The following is a 27550-nucleotide window of genomic DNA, read 5'->3' on the forward strand; positions in this document are numbered from 1 at the left end:
CAATTTCTTAAGGAAAAAAAGTCAATTGAAGAATATAAACAGGTCATTTAAAAATATGATAATTATGTACATCATTCAAAGACGACGTCACATTTTGAATGATGTAACAGTAAACACCGCAACTAATGATCACACCCTCTCTTTTAATTAAATATAGCGTTTTCATTTCTACACTTTTAACCCTTAGAACATAGTATAAAGGACATTAGCGTTAATGATTCCAAAAGAATACAACATTTCAACTGAAATAGTTAATTTGTAACTAAGATAGTTAAGAATTTATACTTGTACGTACTTGATGTCCGATGATTTGTTCTTTAATGGCAGAAGAAGAAGGTTTCTGAATATCAGTAGTCAGAGTTGTTTCATTGGCATGAGATAACCATTGTTCTAGTTCTCCCAGCAATAGTTGGTACTGAACCAATTCATGTTTCCTTCTTTCTTGAACTTGCTGTGCCATCTGAAACGTACACAAAAACTTAAGCTCAAAAACACTGCATAAAATAAAAAAATCGCATTTCGGAACGACAGGAAATTTACTTTTAACATGAGTTTAACTCAACTTAAAATTCACATATCACAAACTTGACTAATTTCATGCTTAAATTACTATACATTCAAAATATGCCATTCCCAAATAAATAAATAAAAATAATGCTTTTATAACATGCACTAAAGAGATTTTTTTTTTGGGGGGGGGGGAGATAAAACGAAGAAATGGAGCCCGTTCTTCCTAAGGTTGAGACTTAAGCAACATCACTTAAACACTAAATCGCGCCCAATGCATTTGAAATTTGAAAATATACATAGTAAATCTTCCCGTTTATACAATAGCTATTCTTGTATGCAGATTTAAGCTTATTCAACCTTAAATTTTTAGATATAAATTATTGCCTTGTTCCCATGGTCACCCAAAGGCGGGGCGGAGGGAGGGGAGCAGGGTGTGGCCAGGCCCCTCTGGCTCACGAAAATGTATACGTAATATAGTAAACCACGTATATTAAACACCAGAAATACCAGACATAATATAGCAATGCCTCCCTCTAGAAAATTTTCTTCGGGCGCCATTGCTTGTTTCTACTTTGTCCAAGTTAGCTTATTCTGGAATTAATTTCAACTCACACTCACATTCTAATTTCAGCTTAGCTCAATTATACGTTGGCTTTCGGAAGAAAGCGTCATCAAAATTGAGTAGACTCATTTACTTTGAGTTGAGTTTAGCGTCCCTTTTAGTTAATTCCCTTCAAGTTAACTTGTCACGAAATTTACTTCCCCACGTGTTCAAAGGTACGAATTTTCCACGTGTTAAGACAGATTTCTGGCCCATTTTTAAGAGGAAAGATTTTTTTTTTTTTTTTGTTTTTCTTGAGCAATTCATGTCAAACTATCTGCATATTATTTTCGTACACATCATGGTGACTATGTCAGACGATGATCTACGGCTTAACGTAGAAAACGAACACGAGCTCCCACTGAGAATCGAGTCCGGGTCTCCCACCTAAATAGCCACGAAGGAACTCACTATATATGTGTACATCTATCCAGTGGTTTATCTCGATACGATCTTAAAGTAGTACTGTTCTTTATAATGAACACATCTATTTATATGTATATACAAACATTGACTCAAAATTCTGTACTGTTACCAAACTCAGTCACACCTCCTTAAGGTCCTTTGATTAATTTTACAAATTTTGTCATAATAGATAAATAAACTTGAAAAGAAAAATTCCCAAGTAGTTCAATACGAATTAGGATAAACGTAATAAACAAATATAAAAAACCAAGCAAGCACTATAAACGCATACACTAAATATAAGTAAGGCATAAGACGGAATATACTGTGCAACAAAAAGAAAAATGCCGAATAAACAGTGAGGAAAAACAATTTTGAGAAATATGTAAAAAAAACTTGAGAGGTTACAATTCTAAGACAAAGAAAAGTATCTTAATATATAAGTTTAATACAGGTTAAGTAACGGAAAATTATTTCTGTGACAAATTAACTCAAATACTATTACTGTTAGACAACGTTATGACGCTTCGTATATAAAGTCATAAGGAACTGGGAAGCTATTTAAATAAATAATAATCATAAATAAAAGGAACCGTTTGGCTGACCATAGACCTTCGTGGAATCCAAAGGGTTTCAAATTTAAGTTTTAATTTACTAGTCTTAGAATGAATACTTTCCCCAATGAAATATCACAGTCCTCTATATAAATTTTTAAAAAATCAGATTAATTTGTCCCGAAATTCACTTTTCCAGGCGATCAAATATACGTATTTCCAAGAAAGATTTCTGAGCCGTCATTAATAGAACTTTTTTTTTTTTTTTTGTTTTGTTTTGTTTTTCTTGGACAATTCATCTGTCAAATTATCTGCATATTATTTTCTCTATCCCGATAACACCGTATACGCATATTCTTCATTATGAATTAAAACCACAATACAAACAACAATCTTGTCCAAGTTATCTGATTTAAATGTTCTCACACCCGGAATCAAACTCTGAATTCCGTGTGTACCAAAAGCGCGTGCGCTAGGCATTAGATAAGCGGGGAAGGTTCTAGCTGTTTTGACTGACAAATAGCGCTCTCAAAAGAGTATACTTCTATTGCAGTTAGGAATATTGACTATCTTACACGTACTTTAATGACTCAACAACAAGCAGCACTAGTGCAACAGCGCAACATTGAAATGTATCACATTAGCACCGACTGTATTGAACTCGTTGAATATTTGGAAGACAACGTATTCTTTGTTTGACGCTCAAATATGTTACGCTTCTTGCTTATTATACTAGGTAGTCAAATATGACATATTATACAATGTAGTTTTTTTCAAAACCAACCTGAGTTATCAAAAATAGTATCTCTCCCATTCTATTAGCTAGAAAGTCCGATTATCATGTATTTAGACCAAACTTACGTAAAAGAATATTGAAAGAAGAAATGACGAAACTTGGGGTTAAATTCTTCATGCAGCGAACATAGTTTGCGTTTATCGTGTAGCATCTTATCGACGAACCAGAACCGACACCCTTCCCAATAGATCTAACACCACTGATCTAAATAATAATTTTCCTATCTTTAACTACTGTGAGAAACATGTACGTTTACGAACAATTAACTTTTATATCAGGGATCGTGGTAGCTCAGTGATAGTGTTCACTTCTGGTGCATCGGGTTCCTGGTTCGTTCCAAGCTTGCGGAAAGTTTCCCGTTCCCTCCCACTTTCGTTATTCCACCATTTTATTTATTCCAATTATCACCGTCTCCTTTAGCTTACACGGCATAGCCGTAAGACATAAAAGTGATAGATTTCTTTTTCTTTCTTTGTTTGTTTTAAATTTTTATAAAAATGAAATAAAGAACACACCAATATTGATTATAATCAAATGTTTGCTTACCAATGTAAACTTCATATCGAAAGCTTTCATTTACCGATCGTTGAGCAATATGCTTGTGTGGCTGTAAGTATAATTTCGTTCAGCGGGAACAATTTCACTTGTTAATAAGGTTGAAAAGCCATTGAGAAATGTATAAATATATAGAAAAAAAAAAAACATACCTCAACAGATGTCTTGCCATGTTCAGCCTGGGACAACAGCGTGACAATTCTTGTTTTTATTCCTGCAAGGTTGGCAACAAGGTTTTGCGCTTCAGCATCTTGAGGTAACTGTCTTAGAGTTGCTTCCAATTTTTCTGATTCTTTTTCATCCCTTTGCAGATCTCCAACGAGACTCTGAAAACAGAAAAAAAAAAAATGTTTATTTATCATTATTTTACGAATTTCATCAAAGCAAATTCCTTTTCAGAAGATTAGAAAACAACAGAAAAGTGCAAATATTTTCAAGTAAAATAAGGTCAAACTTCAAATAGTATTATTAACTTAGTTGAATTTGATGATCTTAAATAATCCTTTATATAGCACACTTCAGGCATAATTAATAACCTTCTAGTTAAAAGTCAAGTAATGTATTCTTATATATCTGAGAGCTGTAGATCGTTCAAGTTCAGTATCAGCAAGGAGTATGCTCAAGACTATACAGATTCAAAATCCATAACCAAGAAAAGAAACTCTGGATTTGCTTAATTATCATTGTAGTGATGATATACCGTTCGACAATTAAGAAGTGAGACTGATTTTATTGTGACTAAACAGTGAATGCAACCTGTAAACCAATATATACGTTGGAAAGAGCAATCCCTCTTCTACAATCTGGCAACACCGCATTGTCGCACACGAAGCGTAACGAGAAATACGACGCCATTACCAGAAGTCACTGAGATGTCCTCGTCACGCTAGCAGCATGGAACAGAGAGTGAATATCAAATTCTGTGTTAAACTAGGTAAAAGTGCCACAGAAACTGTTGATTTGATGCGGAGAGTGAATGGGGATAGAGATACGGAGAAACTTCGACTTCAGAAGTCAAAAGTGAAGGCGATGCTCGTGTGTTTCTACGACAGTAAAGCTATCATTCATCATGAATTGATATCAGAAGGTCACACAATGAACGCCTAGGTTTATTTAAATATTTTGGAGCAGTTTCATAAAGAGAATTCGCCGGAATGAATACTCAGCCCCAGGTACACAGTTTCTTATCCATGACAATGCACCAGCTCACCGGGCAGTACTTGTTCACGAATATTTGGCCAAAAAACAAGTGTTTATGCTGCAGCACGTAGAAGGGATGTACTTTGAATAATAAACAGATATTATCTTTGTTTGATCACAATTAAATCAGTCTCATTACTTAATTGTCGGACGGTGTATATACTTTTTGTATATTATAAAGACGAAATATCTCATTCAAATTATATATATAAATAAGATAGATAGATATAGATATATAGATATAGATAAATAGGTGTGTGTGTGTGTGTGTGTGGTGTAAACTGCTAACGTATGTATCTATAAGCTGAAAAGTAACCAAGATTTAATACATTTTCTTGAACACTGTACTACCGTAATACGAAACTGTTCTGTTGTCTTCAAGAAAGAAAGAAAGAAAGAAAGAAAAAAAAAAACTCAAGCTTTACAGACCTGAACAATAAGAAACCTTTCCTCTTCTGATTAGTAACCAAATTCTCAACCTAAAACCACATACTTCTTTTGAAAATTTAGGATATTTATAAATGAATCCTAAATTTTCAAAAGAAGTATGTGGTTTTAGGTTGGGAATTTGGTTTCTAATCAGAAGAGGAAAGGTTTCTTATTGTTCAGGTCTCTAAAGCTTGAGTTTTTTTCCCTCTTGAAGACAACAGAACGGTTTCGTATTACGGTAGTCGGTAGTACAGTGTTGAATATATATATATATATATATATATATATATATATATATATATATATATATAAGGAATGCATCACAAAGGAGTATTATTGCAAGTGGTATTTCACAAGTATGAAAGATATCAAAACAATAGAAAATTCAACTTTTATGTAAAAATTTACTATTTATACATTTATAATTCAAGAAAGGAAGATAACATACATGAAAATTAACACAATGCTTACCACAAGTTTGTTATGCATTTCCTGTAAACTCTCACTTGGTAAGTTACTAATATCCACCTCCGATTTTACAACATGTTCTTCTAGTGATTTCATATCGGCTGCTACCATTTCCTGCGGAAATGAAATTAAATTTCAGTATGCTACTTTTTAATTCAGGAAAAGGGTAGTCATGCCACACACCACAACCAAAAATACAGGGTTCCTTAAAAGGGCGGGGATAACATTCAAAGGTTTCTATGATACATTAATTAAATACTTCAACAAATTTTCAGCATTTTTCTCATTCAGCAATCAAAAATGTACAAAAAACTTCTTTTTTAAAGACGAAAAAACTTAAAAAATTAGGTATTCGTAAAATCAAAATACTACTACTTTTTTTTCGGGGAAATACAGCATATTTTCTTTTAGCACAAAAATATACAACCATGACCCTTTTCAATACATTAACAGTGATGTGCATCACGAATGATTAAAAAAAAAAATTAAATATATTGACAAAAGCTGCTCTGTGCGATAAGTGTTTTTAGAAAAGCCACATTGTGTTGAAGTTGCACAAAAAATATAAAAATATCCTCGAAAATGCTTTTCATATAAGTGAATACATAAAAAATACCATAGTGGATTTTCTTCAGTGCTAAAAATTGGGTGCGAAGTAGACAAGTATCGTAACATATGTAATATTTCCAACAGTTCTTGATTGTTTTATTTCTTTTAATAAAAAGATATATTTTTGATTTGTCAGTTTCTTAACATAAATGAAACATTTAGTTCTTCGAATGATTTAATTTGATCGATATTTGAATTTTATAGTATGTCGCTCAACTGCAAGTAACTAGATATAGGATTTAGGAATTAGATTTCTGGGTTTTCGGCATCTATGCCCATGTTAGCCCACCAAATCTCTTGCAGATGTTTTGAGGGATGACGTCCCTCGGCGAGCACACTATCCGGGGAAAGAGAAGGAAGAAAGGATTGGGAAAGGAAAGAAGCGGGCTGGGACCTATATGTTGGGTATCACCCCGGCATTTGCATGATGTGAAGAGGAAAACCCAGGAGAACCTTATTCAGGATGGCTGGTCTGAGAAAGCTTTCTACACATTTTTGACCGAGTGCCCCCACCGGGAATCGAACCCGTGCAAGTAACTAGAATACACTGAGTGAGAGGCAAACAAGAATCGTAACATATGTAATGTTTTCAACATTTCTCATTTTTTCATTTGTTTTAAATAAAAAATTAATTAATCAGTTTTTTAATATATATATATATATATATATATGAAATATTTAGTTCTTCGAAGGACTTAATTTAATTGAATTTTATATGTCATTGAATTGCAAGTACATAGAAATATAGACACTAAAAAGAGGCTGATTAGCATGAGTCAAGCATTTTTTCTTTCTTTCTTTCTTGCAAATATCAAAAGATTGAAAATCACCACTGTAGAGAATACAAATTGAGGAAAAATGTGTAATTAAAATTGAAGGTTTTGCTTTATAACACTAAATTTCCTAGAGCTTCTTGGATTTCTTGCAGATACTCATGTTATTTCTTTTATTTTATTTATTTATTTTGAATAACTTGTATCTGTTTGATGATTTGTTTCAAAGAATTAAGCAGTTGTTCTTGCGTTGTTGTCTACTGGAATCTGTTCAAGATCTTGCAACCCTCTGTATATATCATATTAGCAACTGGATAGCATGGTTTAAAGCACATATTAAGTGTCCGTATCAAATTGCTGAATAATACAATAAGGCAAATTTTTATATTACTGCTTCGCTAACTTAGTAATAAAAATTTCGCGATACTAAAAAAATCTATCTCAATGCTGAATTTTGCCTTAGTCGTTTCGTGTTCCAGCAAAATCAGTTTAATCAGCACTTTATATTTATTTTCCTTCTTTTTAAACTCAATTTCTATTACACTGACAGATGAATTCTTTCTTTTAAAATATTAAATCAATTTAAAACTAGTCTTCATAATTTAGTCATAGTACATGCACTTAAAAATGTTTTAATTTTTTTTTCCCACAAAGATAAGCAATGTATAATATGTATTCTTCATATTTAAAAAGAGAGAAATAAAACTGATGCTTTGTTGTTGTTGTTGTTGTTGTTGGAAACAATGCTTTCTATTCATTTCTTAAGTTTCTGCAACAAGTTCATTCATATTATATTGATTAAATTCGTAGGTTAATATCTCTTTTCAGCATGTTTAAGACTGAACTCATTGTCTTAAATATATATATATCCCAACCATAAATCAAAGCCAGGTCTTACAAATCGGTTGAATTATAACATAATGACACTAGAGATATTTAATACGGCCTTTAGAACATGTTGCTATAGGGCAGAAGCAATTAGTAGATACAATATCATCGTAAAGAAAAGCTTCTGAATGATAACATGTAACAATCTAAGGTAAGACATATTATTTACTACTTCTTATGAGCGAAGTAAGATCACTTACTGAAATATGTGAAACTAAATTCTCAGAAGTAACTGAACCACTTGGAAAAAAAAAATGTTCTTCACGACGTTTTGATTGATATCAAAAGGTAACTTATTTCCTCTTTCTTAACAGTTAATGAAAATAAATCAAGTGTTAATTATAATCCACTATGGACGATTCCATATTTAGTTTTCAACAGTGATTTTACCAGTTTCAAGAAAACATCTCATATAGCTTTCATATCGTTAATGATTATTTCAGCGCTCTCCAGTCTTATCAAACCAAATTTAAAGAATAAGTAAATACATAAAAGACGTGAATTACGCTATTAATTTGTAGTTTAATTTGCTTATTTCGCGAATATGTAAATATCTCATTAAATGTCTTATTACAGATTTCATGACAGACTTTATAATCCAGGGTCTAGAGTAGCACTTTCAAGCAACTTTTTTTTTCTCAACTAGTTTTAAATAATACATTTTGTTAAATATTACGTTTCAGTATAGTGTTAATCCTTAAACATATACTTTTTTTTTTAAATTATTTATTCTCAGGAATCGCTCTTCTCACATTTTTACTGCAGAACAGTAAATGATACAATGTTTTTGAAGGTCATGAAATGTACTTCATTATAAGTATTTGTATCTCATCGTTAACTACGTTCTTTAGGCTTTATTTATTTATTCAACACTTAATTGACTAATATAGCATATGCGTCGTTACCATTCGAAAATCGAGGGAAAAATGGCAATCTGGAAAGAGGGTGGGGTTTCTTGACCTTAGGAGCAGTAAAGGATAAATCTAACCCTACTACCAGCTCTTGTGAACATATTTCCCCATTTCATGTATATAAGAAACCCAAGTAATCTGTTTTTATTTCCAATATATATTATATTTCTCTCTCTTTTACAAATTAATCGAAGCAACTCATTCCAATTGGCAGAGTCCTGATTTCACTGCCATAATTTGACGTATGAAAGGCATTGTGATTACAGTGATTGTATCTGTAGCTTTGTATTGATAAGGGCAAGGTTCACATACAATGAAAAAAAAATCTCAGACATATACATGCCTACAAAATATTTGTTGAACCACAAGAAACAACATGCTAAATGCTGCTGCGTTGTAGATTATGTTTAGTGGCAAAGATGCATACTGTGAAAGCGGTACCTCTCCAAAAAACACTATCTATATTAAAGCATACAAGGAAAAAAGCATCCCATAGTACTGTTTTTTTTTTTTAATACACTTATTTGTCTAGTTAAAAGAAGGGATACCCAAGTGATTTTGCAAACATGCTGATCTGCTTGTTATTACAGCTGCTGAGAAAAGAAAAACAGACAAAATTATTTCCACTTTGCTGAAATACAATGCGCAATATACGAGGATTCTTCAATCACCGAAGAAAGAACGAAACAATGTCTCTTCATAACATTATAACTTGAAATAAACTTATTCTAACGATGGGAGACAGAAAAGGTATGAAAATATTATAAGAATACTCAAAGTATCTGCAACTGAACTTATTTATTAATACTTTTCCTACCTGAAGTTCCGCTGAAAATTCAAATTATTAATAAAAGTATCACTTGTATGTAGCTGAACAAATGTATTAATATTTTCTTACAATATATTTGCCTTTGCCATTAAGCATTTCTATTGTATTTCTCAGAAACGCTTTTTATTATTATTTTGTTTTTTAAAATACAAAGTTATTTCAGTTTCTACGCAGCTACAAAGTGTCCCCAAGTTAAAATATATAACTGGGAAACATTCTTCTGCCATGAAAATTTTAGTATTTTCTACGCATACTACTGAAGTACATAAAAATTCACGCAAAACTTTTTATTCATATCGATTTTTTTTATTTTTTTAACTGTGGCAGTGTAGCTCATTGAGATACCCAAATTAGTATATAGGGGAAACATATCAAGCACATATATACCATCGAGTGTATTTCTTATGCCCGATTGAATACAAGCAAAAACCCATCTTAATTAAGATTTCAACGTAATGAGCTACGCAATATTTTTCAATGTAAGAAATAGTTGTACTGGTATTACAATATACGATTTATTTTTTAAAAAATCCTTCTTTTATAAACCCCTCTTTGATTTAAAAGTTTACTAACTAATGTATTTTAGAAGGTTCTCTAAAAACCATGAGTCTTCTAAAATACATTAGACACCATCTCATCTATAAGTGTTTAATCCTGGCGCCAGATCTGTTTTTTCGAGTAACTACAAATCTTAAGTATCTCTAAATACCTCTTCAAATCCAAATATATTTTGATACATTTAATGTATTTACCACTGTTTGCTGCCTACGAATGGTAAGAGATGGTACGAATGGTTGGTTTAATTAGATTACTCACTATTTCAAACCGTTCTACATACTAAATTTCACAACTTCCAAAATTTATTAATAAAAAATATATGCATTTATAACATAGCCTTTTCGGACCCCCAGATAACCCAAACAATAATATTTCATTTCATTTATTTTCTTTAAACAGTAGTCCAACATGTAAAGTTATATTGAACTTGAATGTATAACATCAACAGATATATTTGAAGAATCCTCGTAATTATTATTTAAAAAATAAACAAATCTTTATTGGCATAAGCTTATCAGCAGAAGTGCGATAGATAAGCTTTTATTTGTACGTATATAACAACAGGAGACAAGCATTAGTAGCTATATCCATGCTAGGAACCAACGACCAGTTTTCAACTGTTACGGGGAATATTCTGAAGGAGCAAAAAAATTCACATCCGCAGAAAACACACACACAAAAACAAAAGGCGGTGAAGATTCACACCTTCAGAATCTGCAATTGATCTTCTCTCTCGCTGGGATGTTCCGGAAGGTAGAGTTCATCTTCATCAATGACACCAATCACTTCTTCAACCACCCTCTGTGCAATTAGCGAAGCATGTTTCTCCGCCGAGATATCTCGATTCATCAAAATATGCTCTTCTTCCGGAGGTATTGGCACAAAAGTAGATTCAACTGAGATTGGCTCAAGGTACGAAGTGGTGAGATTTAAATATGTGCTTTCATCGGACCAGCTTCCAATGCCACTCGGTAGATCAGCACACAAATATTCTGTTGGGAAAGTTACTGACCGAAACGCATCTCCGTCGGGACTAGTCGAAGGAGGTGGACCACGTGGACCACTACCTTCAGAATCATTATCACCATCAGGCCCTGGAGAGGGGGACCTAGACTTTTGCACACAAGATATTTCTTCAGCGAATTTTTGTGTCTGTGCTACTAACTCTTGCCACTGTCGCTCCGCATCATCGTATTTCCATTTATTAAACCAGAAACTATCCATTGGCAAATATTTTTCCAAGTATTCTTCTCTTAGTATAGATCGAACTATTTCTTCAACTTCTTGTTCAGATTCAGAAAGTTTTGACTTTCTCTTCTTTCTTCCACTTTCTTTTCTCACTCGAGGTGGCCTTGGTGAAAGTATTTCTCTCTGTTGATCATCAATGTTTTCAGTAAAGTCTACTTCATTATCATCTGCAATGCTAGCTTCTACTTTCTCTTGACTTTCACCTTCTTGTTGTTCTTCACTAACGATAATTGACACTTCTGGATGCATTTCACCTTCTTCCGATATATCAATTTCTTTAATAACCAGCTCTTCCTCATCGTCACCACAAACTGATCTAGACGAAGACCTATGGCGTCGTCTTCTCTTTTCTTTTTTACTAATATACTCCGTGAAGCCTTCGGCATCAACTTGAACTAATGGTTCGAGAGGCACGCTTTCCGATTCTTCAACAATGATTTGAACAGTATGAGACACAACCTCACCTAAACTCTCTGGCTCAACTGAAATTACATCTCGCTTTATTTCCGTTTCGACTTGTTCTTCCGTTTTTTTAGGTTTACTTGACTTAACTACATTAGCCCACGACCGTTCCGTTACACCTGAATCCACTATTTGAGGTTCTATTACTTTAGCCAAAGATTCGTGATACGCTTGTTCAGCATCGGATATTGTTGTTGTATCATAGTAGAAAATGGAACTTGTAGAGGGAAGTACATTTCTAGGCACCTTTTCAACTTTCTCTTTTTCCCTACCCTTTGCTTGTAATTCTTTCTGAGGTACTACATCAGCAGATGTCACTGTAGACTCAACTCTTTCAATTTTCTCTTTCTCTTTGCCTGCACCTTTTGATGGCAGTTCTTTCTCGCAGACTAAGACAGCAGAAGTCGTAGATTCGACCCATTTTCGTTCTGCATCATTAAACTTATACGACTCCAACCATACATTTTCTTTGCTAAGATTTAATAATGCACAAGCCTTATTATCCTCTTTTCCAATTTCCTTGCAAGGTAAATCTTGTGTGGAAAAACTAACTGGCTGCTCGACCTCATTTACGAAATTTCCATTCATCTGTCGTTCATCAAGTTGTACAACTTTGGTTTCTACTAACTGTTCTTTTGTTTTTCCAGGATGAGCAACAGTAGGTGTTTTTGCAAATTCAACTTCGGCATGTTTAAGGTTGTCCTGCATTTGAGTTGATGATACCTGACTAACAACTGCCTTTGGTGTAATTCCTTCCGGAATTATTTCAGTTTCTTGAATGATTTCTAAAGACTGTGTCGCTAATTTTACTTCAGGAGTACCATCTTTCTCATTTTCGGACTTTTTGCATACTTCCGCGCTTTGAGTGTCTGTTATAACAGGAACGTCATGAGGTATATCCTCATGTACTTCTACTAGCTGTCTTGGCATACAACAATCAGACAATAACTCGATACAGTAATCTTCTGGAATCGCCTCAAACAACCATTCAGCGTGACGAAGAACGAGAGGGACCTGTTTCTTCGCTTCAGGTTCTTTTTTCGCCTCTTGAGCTTTCCGCTCCTGCCAATCTCTTTCGGCCCTTACAATAGACTGATAATCGTAAGAAAGCGTTTCGCTCTGTAAAATTTCTGTGTTACCTTTTATGGATTCAAGCTCTCCAATTATGCCTGTTCGAGCAGTGACAGCAATCTTCGGTTGTGCCTGCTTACTTACAGTAACAACCTCAGTTCTCTGTTTTACTTCGATTTCTATTGTCGTTACATTTTCTTTCACATCTTGAGCAATGTTTTCCTGCCATTTCCTTTCGGCGTCTACGTACAGATAATACGAATTCCAAAACTCATTTCTCAATAGTTCTGCAATAGATTTGTTTAATTGAAATTCTTCTTTTATAGTCTTTTCACTCTCTTTTGCTGACTGAGGTTCGACTACGTTATTCGTTACCTCTTGAGACGGCGAAGACTCTTCCTTCGAAGCTTCAGAGATTTTTGGTATAGAAGTTGACAATATTTCAGATTTTAAAGGAACATGTTCAACTTCTGATTCCATTTCATCTTCAAACACCATCGGTTCATCTAAGGCACTCATCCATTCGTCACCGAATTCATCAGTTTGTAAAGAAATTTTTGAAGGTTTTTGAGAATCTACTGATGCTATTTTTGAGACGTCATCCTTTGTAGATGGCACTGCTGCAGCTTCTTGCACATTTTGTTCATTTAATTCTGGTGTTATTGTCTCCTTTTTGAGCTCTACTTCTGGCTCTTCTTCAAATATCATTGGTTCATCTAAGGCACTCATCCATTCGTCACCGAATTGGTCAGTCTTTAACGTAACCGTAATTGGAGGTTTTGAAACATTACTTTGTTCTATTTGCTGAGTTTCACCAGTAGATTTTTCTTCTTTTTGTACTTTAATAGTACTTTCTGAAGACTCTAGATCAGTACCAACTTCGCTCACAGCCACTTCAGATGTAAATTCTTCATCGTCTTCGAAAGTCATCGGCTCATCAAGTGCATTCATCCATTCGTCACCAAGTTCATCAGTCTTCAAAGTAACTTTCATTGGGGGCTTTGAAACTTTATTTTCTTCTATTTGATTAACGTCTTCTGTGATTTTTAACTCTTGCGGCACGTCAGATTTTAATTTTGGCTCAGTTTTTGAAACCACTTCGGAATGTTTAATTTCATCATCGTCTTCGAAAGTCATCGGTTCATAAAGTGCATTCATCCATTCGTCACCAAGTTCATCAGTCTTCAATGTAACTTTAATAGGGAGTTTCGCAGCTTTACTTTCTTCAATTTCAGAAACATCTGCAGATTTTGTTTCTTGTGGCATTTCAGTAGCATTATCTGATGGATGGCAAGATTCAGCTTCTACAATCATTTCAGAAGATTTAGTTTGTTCATCATCTAGAGTCATTGGTGTATCGAGTGCGCTCAACCATTCATCACCAAGATCATCAGTTTTCAATGAAACAGGTTTCTTCTGTGTTTTTACTTGCGGTTGACTTTCGACAGCTGAAACACTTATACTCGATAGTTCTGTCTGTTTCTCTTCGTCCTTTGCCGTTAATTTTATTTCAGTTTCAGTACCTTGTATCACATTTTTGTCAGCCGCTTCTTCCTCATGTGTAGTTTTCTTCTCTGTTGTTTCAGCTCTAAAGGAAGCTGGTATCTTTGGCCTTTTCTTCTTTTTCTTTGTCTTTTCCTGGAACTTTCTATACATTTCAGCTTCCTCGGCTTCTTTCAGTTTATCCTGAACTTCCATTTCAGGCTCTCGCTCCATTTGTGTTACCATTTCTTGCACAAACGAATCTCTTGCAACTTGACTTACCACTTCTGATCTCTGTTCTTCTTCGAGACCCTCCGATAATTGTCTAACTATCTGTCTCATTGTCTTTTCAGAACGAGTTTCCGTATCTATGATTTTCCTAGGTCTTTTAGAACGTTCTTTTACAGAACCGAAAATACCTTCATCTTCGTCTCCGTGCGGAAGCACATATTCTTCAGCTCCACTCGGGGACCAAGTTGGTGCTTCAGATGGTGTAGACACTTCTGAATCCCGTTTCTGTTCTTGTACATTGGATTTTTCAGCCCACGGTGGAAGGAATTCGTATCTGGATTGAACTCTTGGCGATTCAGGTTTCGGTGACATTCGTTTTTCCTGAGAAAATGGAGTCCTTCTCATCCATTGTGGTGTTAAAACAACGGAATCGGAATCTTCTGTCAGCATGGGGCTTAACGATTTAATTTCAACTGGAGTAGTAGCTGCTAAAGCTTGTTCACATTCCTCTGCCCAATCAAATGATTTTCTTTCAGTAATTGTCTCTTCAATTTGTTCCTGTATAACTAGTTCTCCTTGTTCTTTTATATCTGATGACTGAAGCTTCTCTTGTGTTACTAATTGTTCAATCTGTTCCGTTGAAATTCGTTGTTCCTGTTCAACTGATATTTGTTGTTGAATGCTTCCCTCTTCTACTGGTTGCAGTTGAACGCTTTTCTGTTCTACTAATGGTTGTTGAACGCTTTTCTGTTCTACTTGCTGTTGTTGAACGCTTTCTAGTTCTACTGATTGTTGCTCAACGGTTTTCTGCTCAACTGCTTGTTGAACGCTTTCTAGTTCTACTGATTGTTGCTCAACGGTTTTCTGCTCAACTGGTTGTTGTTGAACGCTTTCCTGTTCTAGTGCTTTATGTTGAACGCTTTCCTGTTCTACTGATTGTTGCTGTATGCTTTCCTGTTCTACTGATTGTTTTTGAATATGTTCCTGTTCTACTGGTTGCTGTTGAAGGCTTTCCTGTTCTGCTAGTTGTAGAGCTTTATCCTTTAATTCCGATTTTTCATGTGGAACTTCTATGGGCATTAAATGCTTAGGACGTTTCATTTTCTTTTTCACATCTCTCCTTTTTAAGGGCGACTTCGGAGGAGGAGGAATGTCTTCAACTGATTTTGTGACTTGTTTATTGTCATCTTTGGATAATTCTTTCTGTGTATCTATTGCATCCTCTTTAACTGGCATAATTTGTTTTTCACTATCTACAGGCAATTCCTGAACAACCTCCTGTTTTTCCGTTTCCATAGATTCTTGTATTTTCATTGTAATGTCTTCTACCACGATAGCTTCACTTTCGGTTGTTTTAGACTTTTCTTTAGCCATTAATATAGAACTTTCCATTGTTTCTTTTGAAACTTCTTGTGCTTTCAGTATGTCATCTTCTTGCTTATCAGTCTTCTTTAATAGTTCAACTTGTTCTTCTCTGATTGAAAGTTCATCAATTTCTTCTTTTCTTCCTCTTACAAATTCCTCGACTCCTGTTTCTGGCATTGGTTCTTCTGTAGTATCAGATACACTTGTTTTAGACATTTCTGTTACAGGTAACAACTCCTCTTGAATTCTTACTTCCTCATCCTTGCTTCCTATTACATCAGAAACAACTCTCTCTTCACTGGTATCAATATCTTGCTCATCAGTTATGAATTTAGGTCTCTTTATTTTCTTCTTTACGTTCCTTCTTTTCATTGAATATTTCGGTGCAATTTCTTGTCCTTCTTTAGGTTTAGATATCTCTTCTTCTATTTCTAAGCTTTGTTGAACGATCTCACTTGATATTTTTGCCTCTTGTTTCTCACTGCTAATAGATTCACTGACAGAAGCTACAATATCTGGTAGTGGATGACATAGGGTTGGTTTGATCTCTTTGGTGGCGGACTCTCTACTTACCCTGTTTTCATCTAATACAGAAGATAAAGTTCCATCTTTTTTATCAATTGTCAAAGATGATAGTGTAATTTCTTGGTCGTCTGAGGGCAAATATATTCCTCCTCCTTCATGCGTGAAATCTGCTTTATGTATTCTTTCTATATTTGTGGCTTTTTCCGTTTGACGTTCTTGAGCAGATGGAGCTTGTACCAGATCAGCTTCTGGTTTAAATCGTGTTGTTATATCTGAAGCAAGCGACACAACTTCCACCTCTTTAGTTGGTGATACTTGTGTTGTTCTTTCTTTCAAAAGTTTTTCATCAATTGCAGATTGTGTTATCGTTTCTTCCAAAAGTTTTTCACCAGTTGCAGGTTTTGTTTCAATCTTTTTCTTTTTAGACACATGTTTCTTCTTTCCTTTTTGCTCTGCTTTAATCACATCCTTCTTCTGCTCGGGTGGTGCAGAATCTCTAATACTAATTTCTTCTGTTTCTACAGAGCTTTCTATCGGTGGCACTTCTGAAAGGGGCTCAATGTTCTGAGCTGGAGGTGGTACGTCCTCTATCTCTTCCTTCAATGACAAATCAGTCTCAGAATATATTTCCACTCCTTCTGTTTTGCTAAATGTAAGTTCCGATATTCCACTATCTTCTTCTGGAGAAAACGGAGTCTGTGGAGTAGTCGGCGACACAACTTCAGGCATGATCTGAAGAGTTTCAGGCGCCTTCAACTCAGTTTCTAGTGGAGTTGTTACTATTGCTTCATCAATGTTTTGCTTCAAATCCTGTTGATCATTTTCTGTACGTCCATCTGACAAATCAGCAGAAGAACTTTTAAATTCTTTTAATATCTCTGCTTTCTTCTTTCTTGATCCTGATCTCTTTTTCCTAGATTTTGGTAGTTCGTCTGAATCTTCTTCCTTGGTTGATATTTGCAATAGTTCAGGTGCAATGCTTTTACCAATTTGTGCACTTTCAATTGCTACTCCCTTCCTATCAACATTTACAGACATAACAGTTTCTGTTGTCTTGGACACATCTTTTTCGACATGTAAACCTTTCCCTTTTTTAGTCTTTAGACTATCCTCCTTTTCTACATGCTCGACCTTGGTATCAAGAGAATCCGGTTTCTTAGGCTTTGACTTTTGTGTCTTCTCCATTTCAGCGATTTCCTTCAAGGCTTTTTCAATTTCGTCTTCAGTACTGTGTTTGTTACTCTTCTTCTTTCTTCGACGCTTCTTAGAGCGTTCTGCTGCACCAGAACACTGAAATCCATCAGATATTATTTCGGTTTGGTTTTGTTTAGTTGTTTCCACAGCGTGCTCCTGCTTCAACTCAGGCAATTCAATTGAATCACATGGAGGCTCTTGCTTTTCAATTGGGGAAATTTGTGAAACAGTATTTTGCTCACGAACATCTTGTTGGATCTCCTTTTGCTCTTGCTTTGAGATTTCTTTCGCCTCATCTTCGATGCTGATAACAGCTGAGTCACTTGCAAACGACAGCACCTCAATCTGTTCTTTAGGTGGCTCTCCAACACCCTCAGCAATCCGAGATGGCTGTTGGGAAATTTCGTCGTGTACATGTTCCATTTGATCTTTCTGTTGGAATTCTGTGCCTCCATGCATTCGCTTCTTCTTTGGTTTATTTTTCGATGGTTTCTTCGGGGGTTCAGTTATGGCAAGACCCGGAATGTTTGGATGAAAATGACTCTCAACTACTTTTTCTTTGACAGGCTGCGGGTCTTTCTTTGTTGATTTCGATATACTTTCTGTTGGTACAGCAGCATCTATTTTAGTAACGTCGTGTTCGGGCTCAACTATTGGCTCGGATTGTTCTGTTGCGGATATCGTTCGATGTTGGGATGCCGTAGATGGAGTTTTACTCGTTGGACCGGATGGCTGGAGAGGTTTAGCACTCAATCCTTGAGCCAAAATTTGAGCATATGATAGCTGAGATTTGTCAATGTCTCTTTGAGAAGTCTGATCCACAGTTGTAACATGTTCACTGATACGAGTGTCAAACGATGACATTTCAGGAACAAGATTAGACTCACTAACATCCATTTTGACTTCACGACTGTCTTGAGTTGACGCACTTATAGACGTGCTTTGGTCGGATGTATGTTTTATTAAGTTAATAGAAGTATTGTCTACCACACTAAGCGTCTGTATATTAAATTGTTCTGATGTTGTCTGAACTTCTGGCGTCTGTGATTGGCATTCACGAAAATCAACTGGCATATTCCCATACTGCTCTATGCTTTCTGTTGCTGGAGGGTACACCACTGATTGTGTGTGACTTGACATAATGTCATACTGAGAGGAAGCAGTAAAAGAAGTTAGGCCAGAATATAATAACTCTTGATTTGGTTGCATAAAACTTGTAAATTCTGACACAGGTGGAATATATTCGAACATAGGGGCATGAGTAACCACATTCTCATGTGAAGGACAAATAGTTTCTTCAGAGCTACTAGGTGGTGATTGTTGGGGAAGGTTTGTTGGTTGTTCAATATTCATTTGAACATTTTCGACTATATTTGTATAAGGCACTTCTCGACTCTCAATATGAGAGAAAGTCTTTTCACTATATCCTATATCTTTCTTTTCGGGAGTTTCTACGCCGTAAGAGCGATCTTCAGCTTCTGTTACTCTAACTTCTTCAGAGGTATACATTTCAGTTTCAACACAAGATGCCCAATCATCAACTTTTTCATGTTGTATTTTGCTAACTGGTTCAGTGGGTTCTTTCTCTGCCAAAGTTTCCACCGCTTTTGCTTCCTCAAGCTCTGTGACTCGGTCAGCTGGAGAGAATGTTTCCTTCTCGTGTGGTGAAGCACTTCGCATTATTTCAGTAGGCGACGATGGGAGTTCTGTGCTTATCAAACCAGCATGTCTGCCTCTTAAAATATCAGCGTACGACGGCAGGTCACCTCCAGGGGCCCACATAGGACTAGGAGATCTGCCTCTTGGTTTAACACTCAAAGCCTGCTGCAGGACAATCTGCTTTGGTTGCTTTTCACCTTCCTTACCAGGATTTGCTGGTTGAGGTATATGTTCTCCCTGAGAAGGTGGTATCTCTTTTTGTGGTGTACCCTCCGGCTTACCCGTTGTGGTTTTGGACGCCTTTTTCTTATCTTTAGTTCCTTTCGAACTATCCTCATCACCACCAAGTTCGCTACGTGGTCCTGGATTTTTCAGAGCAGTTTTCGAGTCTTTCTTTGGACGACCTCTAGTATGAGGAGAGCGTCCCCTCTGAGGTGTTTTTTGAGATCCATCATCAGTCTTCGATTCGATCTTATCTTGAGTTTTTGGTATTTTCTTACCAGGATTACCAGCACGTTCTTCTGGCTTTTTTTCTTGAAGTGAGCTGGGATTATCAGTTTCTTTTACACTGATAGTATTCTCCTTTGTTATAGGATTTCCTGGATTCGTAGTAGCATGTTCTAGAGTTTTACACTGTGGCGCAACTTGCTTTGAATCTTTTGTTGGTGAATTTTTAGGACTAGTTTCACTCGAAACCATTCGTGTCACTTCTTTGATCGGTGGAGGCTTGTTAGGATTTTCTTGAAGTTCTGCCTCTTTGATATGTTTTGCTTCCTTCGATGGTGACTGCCTTGCTCCATCTTCTTCCAAAAATAAACAAGGACTCGAACGCCCAGCAGCAATATCAGCATACGATGGTTTCTCTGTCGTATGCGGAAGAAACGGTGCAGATCTTTCCTTACTTTGCTTCACCGGCTGAGGTTTCATAACAACCTTTTGGCGTTTCTTTCCTTCTGCACGAGCCTGTGATCCATTCACTTTTGTGGCAGATTCTATACCACGATCACCACTGGTCACATTATTCTCATTATCACCAATCTTCTCCGGAATGACCACCAGGTACGGGTCCACAGTATGGATTTTTTCAGTATATGCTTGGATTTGCTGACGACACTGCTCCATTTCACGTTGAAGAGCCTATGTGACCAGTCCATATAAAAAGAGGGTGATCTCGTATAAGTGGCAATATACTATGCAGCCACTGCATTGAAAAATTTCAGACACTGACTCTAGCAACTAGGGACTGGATCTGTACTTTTTCAATGCTGGTGACTGCGCTTCATTTCATTCGGAGTGTTACCACTGTAATTTTATTATATAGTTTTTTAAATTTTATTTTATTTAATTCCGAAATTTAAATTGGCTCACAGTTCCTGCGGCAAGGCAAGAAGACAGCCAAACATGGCGACTCGTTTTAAGAGTCCAAAGGTTCCGAGTCTGGTGTTCCACGTTGCATTAGAAGCTTGATACGTTCATTGCGAGCAGTGATCTTGGTCTGCAAGGCTTTAATTCTCTCTCGGCAAGCCTATAGTGTTGAATGGTGCCAAAAGTGTAAAAAGAAGGCTTTTGTCAGATTCAAAAGAAATTTTAAAAAAACTCGACAACAAAGCTACTGAATTTAAACTATGAGGAGGGGAGGAAAACAAGTAAACTGAAAAGGGGAGGGGCGGTAAAATAAGAAAAAAAAAAAGAATGCTACAAAAGTTCAATTTTAAGAGGTAATTAATTTCTTTTACAAGCAAACGCAAGATACCATAAACTAAAGAAGCAGTCTAATAAATTATCTATGAAAGGAAAGATTAAACAATATTCTGTTTTTTCATAACTAAATGTGCACAGTTTTTTTTAAATAAATCTTTATATGCTGAGTTAAATAAAAGAGAAAGAAAAAGAAATTTAAATGCAATGTGTTCTGTGATTTCCTTTTTGGGGAAACACCTTGATGAAATGATCACGCAGCCACCATTACACATACACTTTTAAGATTTTTCTCTTCATCAAAATGTTTCCAGCTTCTGTTAATTATCACAAACTGTTACTCCTGGTTTTTAATTGTTTTTGTTTTTCATGTTTATAAATATCTAAATCACTCTTTTATTATCTGAAATGTAATAGAAATATAGCTAACTAACGAGAACAAACATGATATTAAATCTATAAAAATATTCAACATGAGCATACGTTAAAAGCTTTCGCAACTTCAGAATTGAAATAATTATAAAAAAAAATTGCTATGTAAAACCACTAAAGAGGGTATTATGACACATCCACTCTGCAACAACATAATATAGGCAAGCAAAAATGCAAGACACGTGTTATAGACACAAAAATATGTGCGTGGTGAAAATACGTCGAACCCAGTATATCTTGCGCAAGATACCCTCAAAATAAGTTCAAAATATCCAACATTCACTTCTTCAAGGATTGATTTTTTCCACTTTCGGCAGTTTAAAATTCTTAAAGATGGCACTTTTCGACTGAAGTTTATTACGGATTTTGAGCTTGTTTTGAGGTGACCTAGACAACAGAATACTTTGGGCTGATATTCTCTTTCACCTGGCATATATGTATAAACTGAATAAATATTATAAAACAGATCATACACCAGAACTTACCTTTATGATAAGAAGCAAGAAGCATTTTGAAGAACACTTGAAACTTTAGCCAAGTACTTCTTACTTTCCATTTATTAGTGCGTTAGATTCAAATTATGCCATACAATTAACTGAGCATAATAATGTTAAATACAAACGCGTATTTATCAATACTGTGACAACCACTCATTTCCATAATTAAGGTTATACGAATTCGTCCGTTAATATTTTGTTAATGCTCAAAATATGCTCCAGCATGCATTTAATATACATTTGTGCTCTCCTTCGTGGCTAATTTGATGGTTTCTGTTCGTGTGATCTAAGACAAGTTCCTCGATCGCGTCACTTAACCTCGAATAAAGACCAATGTAGTGGTTCAGATCCCATTCTACGTAAATGTGTCCCCTCTTACATAGCCTCAATGCTGAAGAGGGAGATAAACTTCAATTAATCAACCTTAATAAATTTAAGCTATTTGTGTCTTATCATCCACCATAAAAGCGGCCTTAATTTCTCCTCCTCTCCATTACTCAAATTGACCGCAAGGTAGACAAACATTACATGTGTAGGTTCTCTCGAGGTTCTATTTCCACTTCCTTCATTCCATCATTTCATTCATTCTTTTAGCTTACACAGCATAAACGTGGAACGTAAAACTGAGATTTTTTTTTGTGATTGAACGCTGAATTTGACACTATTGACGTTTTTAAATATATTATGATTTTATGTGCAAAAAATTATGTAAGATCTCGGTATAGTTGTATGTATTGTCACGTGATTCCATTCAATTTCATTATTGGAATAATTTGTAAAAATATCCCTTAAACTACAATAATAATATGCCCTTTCTTTATTTTACCGGACAATTCGTGTTATTAATAACAAACACACTTACATAAGAAGGAAATACAAGATTAAATAAAAATAATATCACATTGTTTAGTATGGGGGTTTCACATCCAATAAACACATGCAACTTATACGAGCTCGTACCCTTGAATTTTTTTTTTTTTCCAATTTGCTATATTTCACTACCAAAGCCAAAACATTAACACGTTATAAAAAACACTTTGATACTATTTAAGTATTTCGATTATTGAAATGCCTTAGAATAGTTTTAAAATGCTACATATTATGTCAATATTAATTAAACAAGACATACATTTAGAAGTTTTATTAATAACAAAATGCATTAAAACAGAAATAAGGAAACCGAATCAAAATATAGCAGAGTGGATGATCTTATTTATTTGATTTCACTACGTTTAATGAACTAAATTGAAAGTTTCCATTATTATTAATACTTTTTTATATATATTTACTGGGGGAGACCGTAGTCTAGTGGATTGAGCATTGGATTCATGTCCGCATGGTCCTGGGTTCGATTCCCGCCCGCTGTTTCCTCAATTTTTGGTGTCCACCCAGCGTCGTGAGGCAAACTGGGAAGTCACGTGACGAGCACTAGATCTAGAAAGATCCCGATACGCCGGTTAGCGATAGGGCGATGCAGCAGGCTGACCACGCGTTCGTCAAACAGGCTGAGCGTAGTTCCACCAGTTGCTAATAGATGGCGTGGAGCGGCTCAGCCTCACAAATCAGACTGTTCGCCAAGTGGTTTGGTTATATATTTTCTACAAGAAAAATCATTATTAAATCTGTCTCTTTTATAGTTGTAAGTTGCAAAAACTTTCAAGTATGAATATAGTACGAACACAGCACTAGTAAGGAAACTGTGACATAAAATACTTACATTTTGCTCTTCGATAGCTTTTTCTCTGTCGTGTGGAGAATATGTTGGACTTAAAACAACGCGAAGTTGCTGTTCCACTTGAACAATCTGCAGTCTAAGCTGCTGGATTTCCTACAAAAAGAAAAAAAGCCATATTTGTTTCGTAATTAAAAGAAACTAAAATTAATTTTTAATTTAACCCACTTGATGAGCTATCTTATAAATAATCTCAAAAAGTATCTTGCTCCTCCCTATCCTGTTACAGATTTACTCAAAAAATCAGTAATGGAACAATTTTCGCTAACTATACTGTTAGAACTGATAAGACATATACAAGAAACAAGCAGCAGTGGCACTTGTACACCACGTGAAGGAGTTCAGTTTGTATGATGTGATATTTTTTCAATTAATATTAAAACCGGAAATGCTAGTAATTTCTACCACTTCTGTCTTTAGTACAATGATTAGAGAGGAGATAGAACATATTCTTGAGAGGGTTGATTGCAGAAAACCTTTTCTCGCTATTTATTACCTTTTCCACTCTATAGCAATCAACGTTACAACAAAGAGTGGATGATTTCCGCCACTTCCGGTTTGAGTAAAGGATAAAGACAGAAAACAGTACCTACTCTTCGAACTTGAAAGCAATTTCAATAAAACTGCTTCTTGCTATTGCCTATTGTTTTTGCTCCATATAGATCAACATTAAAACCGCAAGTTGTAGTAGATTCCTATTATATCATAGTTTTAAAAATATGCATGTTAACAGTATATCTATCTATCTATGTATATACTGCAGAAGTCCTTGTGAGAAGAACGGGGAGAATAAGATTTAATGAATACTATGTATATATTAACGTGTGAGATTGTTTGTGACACATTTAGTAAATTATGCGCAAACTTCTGCGACTTCGACTCCCCGTCCACCGTTTCTCTCTTTTTCTACACCTAGAACACATTTTTTTCGATTCCCGGCGGAAGCTCATGTGGTTCGGATTCCACGTTAATCAGTAGATGCTCTCATATAGCCTCGCTGCTGAAAGGGACGTTAAACTTAAAATCAACTCAACTTATTTTTTTTTTTAAAAAAAAGAAAAACGGTCTTTAATTATTGTAACTGAGAAATTTAAATGCCAAATGTCATTCCTTTAAAGTTAATGAATTCCGAGATTTTGACATCTTCCAGAACCACCCTATTCATTTTTCTTCCGATTTACGTAGGTTATATATATATATATATATATATATATATATATATATATATATATATATATATATATATATATATAGTATGGCAATTCGTTGTACAAAAGCAGAGAAGTGATTCCTGAGAGTAAAACAAACAAAAAAAGTTCCAATAAACATAGGGCGAAAACCCCATCGTTTACGTGTTATAGCTGCCAAAAACATGAAAAAAATGAATTTTAAAGGTTCATAACTCCAAAACTATGGGGCCTACCTTGGGCGGGTCAAAACTTCACTTAGGAACTACTATGTGCCCTATCCAAAATTGCGTGTTTCAGAATCCTGAGGTGTTTCCACAACAATTTTTATAGAGGGAGTTTGACTACGGGCCAGTATATGATATAAAGTACTCTCCAACTACCTCCATAAAAATTGTTGCGTGAGTACCTTAGGATTCTAAACATGTATTTTTGGATAGAGCACATACCAGTTCCTAAGTGAAGTTTTAAGAGATTCCAAGATATAAACATATTATTATACTAATTAAAACCCCATTTTCCCACTTTCAAATTGAATAATTTCAAAAATCCTTTCTTAGTGGTCCTTACATCACAAATCTTATGTATTTTGGATTTCTAGCTTACGCAGTTTGCCCCAGCCATTTATAGTCAGTCATTCATGTTTTCTCTTATACAGAGAGAGATGTGAAATTGAAATCTACAACTTACTTGCTGATACTGATCAACCTGCGTCAAACAAGCTTCTAATGTTCCAGTCTGATCTTTCACCATAGTATGTAAGGCATCTAATTCTTGGATTATTTCTTGGGCAGTCTCAGATACTTTAGTATCTCCTCCAACACCAGAACGGAAGTGAACCTTTAATTAAAAAAAGGTACAGTATTATATCTACACAGACAAAGAGCAAGGGGCTAGTAAAGTGACAGCGCTACCTATTTCACTTCATAACATGAGGATCAAATATAACAAGCTTGTAAACTCGACATTATCATAAAAAGTATAGAAACAATAATAATTGTTAGTTATAAATAATCTAATAATAATAATAATAATAATAATAATAATAATAATAATAATAATAATAATAATAATAATAATAATAATAATAATAATAATAATAATAATAATAATAATATTTTATTTCACAAGTCAATACTGATTAAGACAGATACATAGATTATACTTGTGTTCAAGTGCAGATTTAGAAACACCCAGGTCATGCACGAACTATATCTAGTTTTAGGTAGAAAGAAAGCAAAATCATGATACTTAGATACTTGTGATCATTCAATATAACAATTAAGTAAAATTAATTACCATATTATAAATAGGAAGAAAGTGATAAATGATCTTATTTGCGACACCAAAGGCTGTCCTGAATCAAGTTCATAACAGATACTAAGAACAGGATGGCTAGAAAATATATAGAATACTTGGCAAAGTAAAGATTTTGGAATAAGCCTTATAGTGTTTCATTGCTGCATTCGTTTTATTATGAAAACTACAGTAAAAATTAATAAATAACTTACCTGCAATTTCTCAACAGAAATTGATATTTTCGTTTTTTGAATAGCAACATCTCCTAGCATTTTCTCTCTAATACCAAGTTGATCTTTGAGCGGCTTCTTCTTATTTTGAGGTGATTCTAAAGCCTGTTTCGATTTTTCTATCCATGCTCGCACATCTTTCATCTTCTTTTCGCATTGCTCCCATTCTTCTGTTGTTTCTTGTAGTAATGCGTTCTACAAAGAAAGTAAAAAAAAAAAAAAAAAAAAATTACATATAACATCTATATGCGAAACATTCACTAACAAAGTGAAAATATTTCCACAAGATATATTAGAATTTACTTTGAGGCAGTAAATTTAATCATACTGTAAAGTCCATCTTCAGTCAAATTTAACCAAAGAGACAAAAATATATATAGTATTTTAACTGCAATAAAGAAAACTAGAGATTAAGTCAAACTGTTGCGGTATTTTCTGATTCCTTTTTCATGACCTCCTGAATTGGTGACATTGTCGTGTGTGTACGTGGGTTTCTTCCTAGTAGTAGAACCTTCAGGGAGAAAAGTAAATGAAATATTCATTTCTCAAAATTTTATGCGATTTGGTCTCATGAAAAAAGAACGAAGAGAAAATAAGCAAAGTTGGTAGGTATTTTCATTGTTTGGTGAGGTTGTTAAAGGTTCTTCCTATACGTTAAAACAAACAAACAAACAAAAAAAGTGTATTCCTTGATATCCGCTCACACTTCTGCCTATTCAAGATGTATATATGAATTTAAGAGACTGCTTTTCCCAATACTATCAATGAGCAGGTTAACAATCAGATACTACCACAGGGTTTACACTAAAATTCTGATATGGATTTATGTGATTTTCCCTGAGTTTCCAAGACTGAGTAAATACATTTTTCCTGATCTGCAACTCGTAAAACACTACGGCCTCTACTATCCTCAAAGCCCTTTAATCTGTTTTTCACTTTTTAAATACAGTATAAGGTTACTTTCTTACTATAATACTTAATATAAGTCAAATTTCCTATACTTGGATTACAATAAAATACACTAGTACGAATGAATAATTATGCGCTAACGACAATTTCAATATCTTTGCATCTGAATACACTTTTAAACATAAACAAGTAAACATATATTATAATTTGCCAATAGCTCATTGGTTGTCTACAATCAACAAA

At 34.8% G+C, this 27550-nt stretch overlaps 1 protein-coding gene across 2 annotated transcripts in view; it reads right to left on the reverse strand.

The window, feature by feature from the left end:
- Positions 1-27550, reverse strand: part of LOC145690299 (muscle-specific protein 300 kDa-like) — a 633032-nt gene that overhangs the window by 169545 nt on the left and 435937 nt on the right. For both annotated transcript variants that reach the window (XM_081765072.1, XM_081765073.1), the window contains 7 exons: positions 26381-26593; positions 25560-25709; positions 23668-23778; positions 10792-20460; positions 5522-5632; positions 3574-3747; positions 296-460 (listed from right to left, as the gene is read on the reverse strand). In XM_081765072.1, coding sequence (XP_081621198.1) covers positions 296-460; positions 3574-3747; positions 5522-5632; positions 10792-20460; positions 23668-23778; positions 25560-25709; positions 26381-26593 — 10593 coding nt within the window. The remainder of the gene's footprint in view (positions 1-295; positions 461-3573; positions 3748-5521; positions 5633-10791; positions 20461-23667; positions 23779-25559; positions 25710-26380; positions 26594-27550) is intronic.

The sequence above is a fragment of the Thermobia domestica genome, chromosome 7 (genome assembly GCF_964235325.1).
Source record: "Thermobia domestica chromosome 7, izTheDome1.hap1.1, whole genome shotgun sequence".
Classification (NCBI taxonomy): domain Eukaryota; kingdom Metazoa; phylum Arthropoda; class Insecta; order Zygentoma; family Lepismatidae; genus Thermobia; species Thermobia domestica.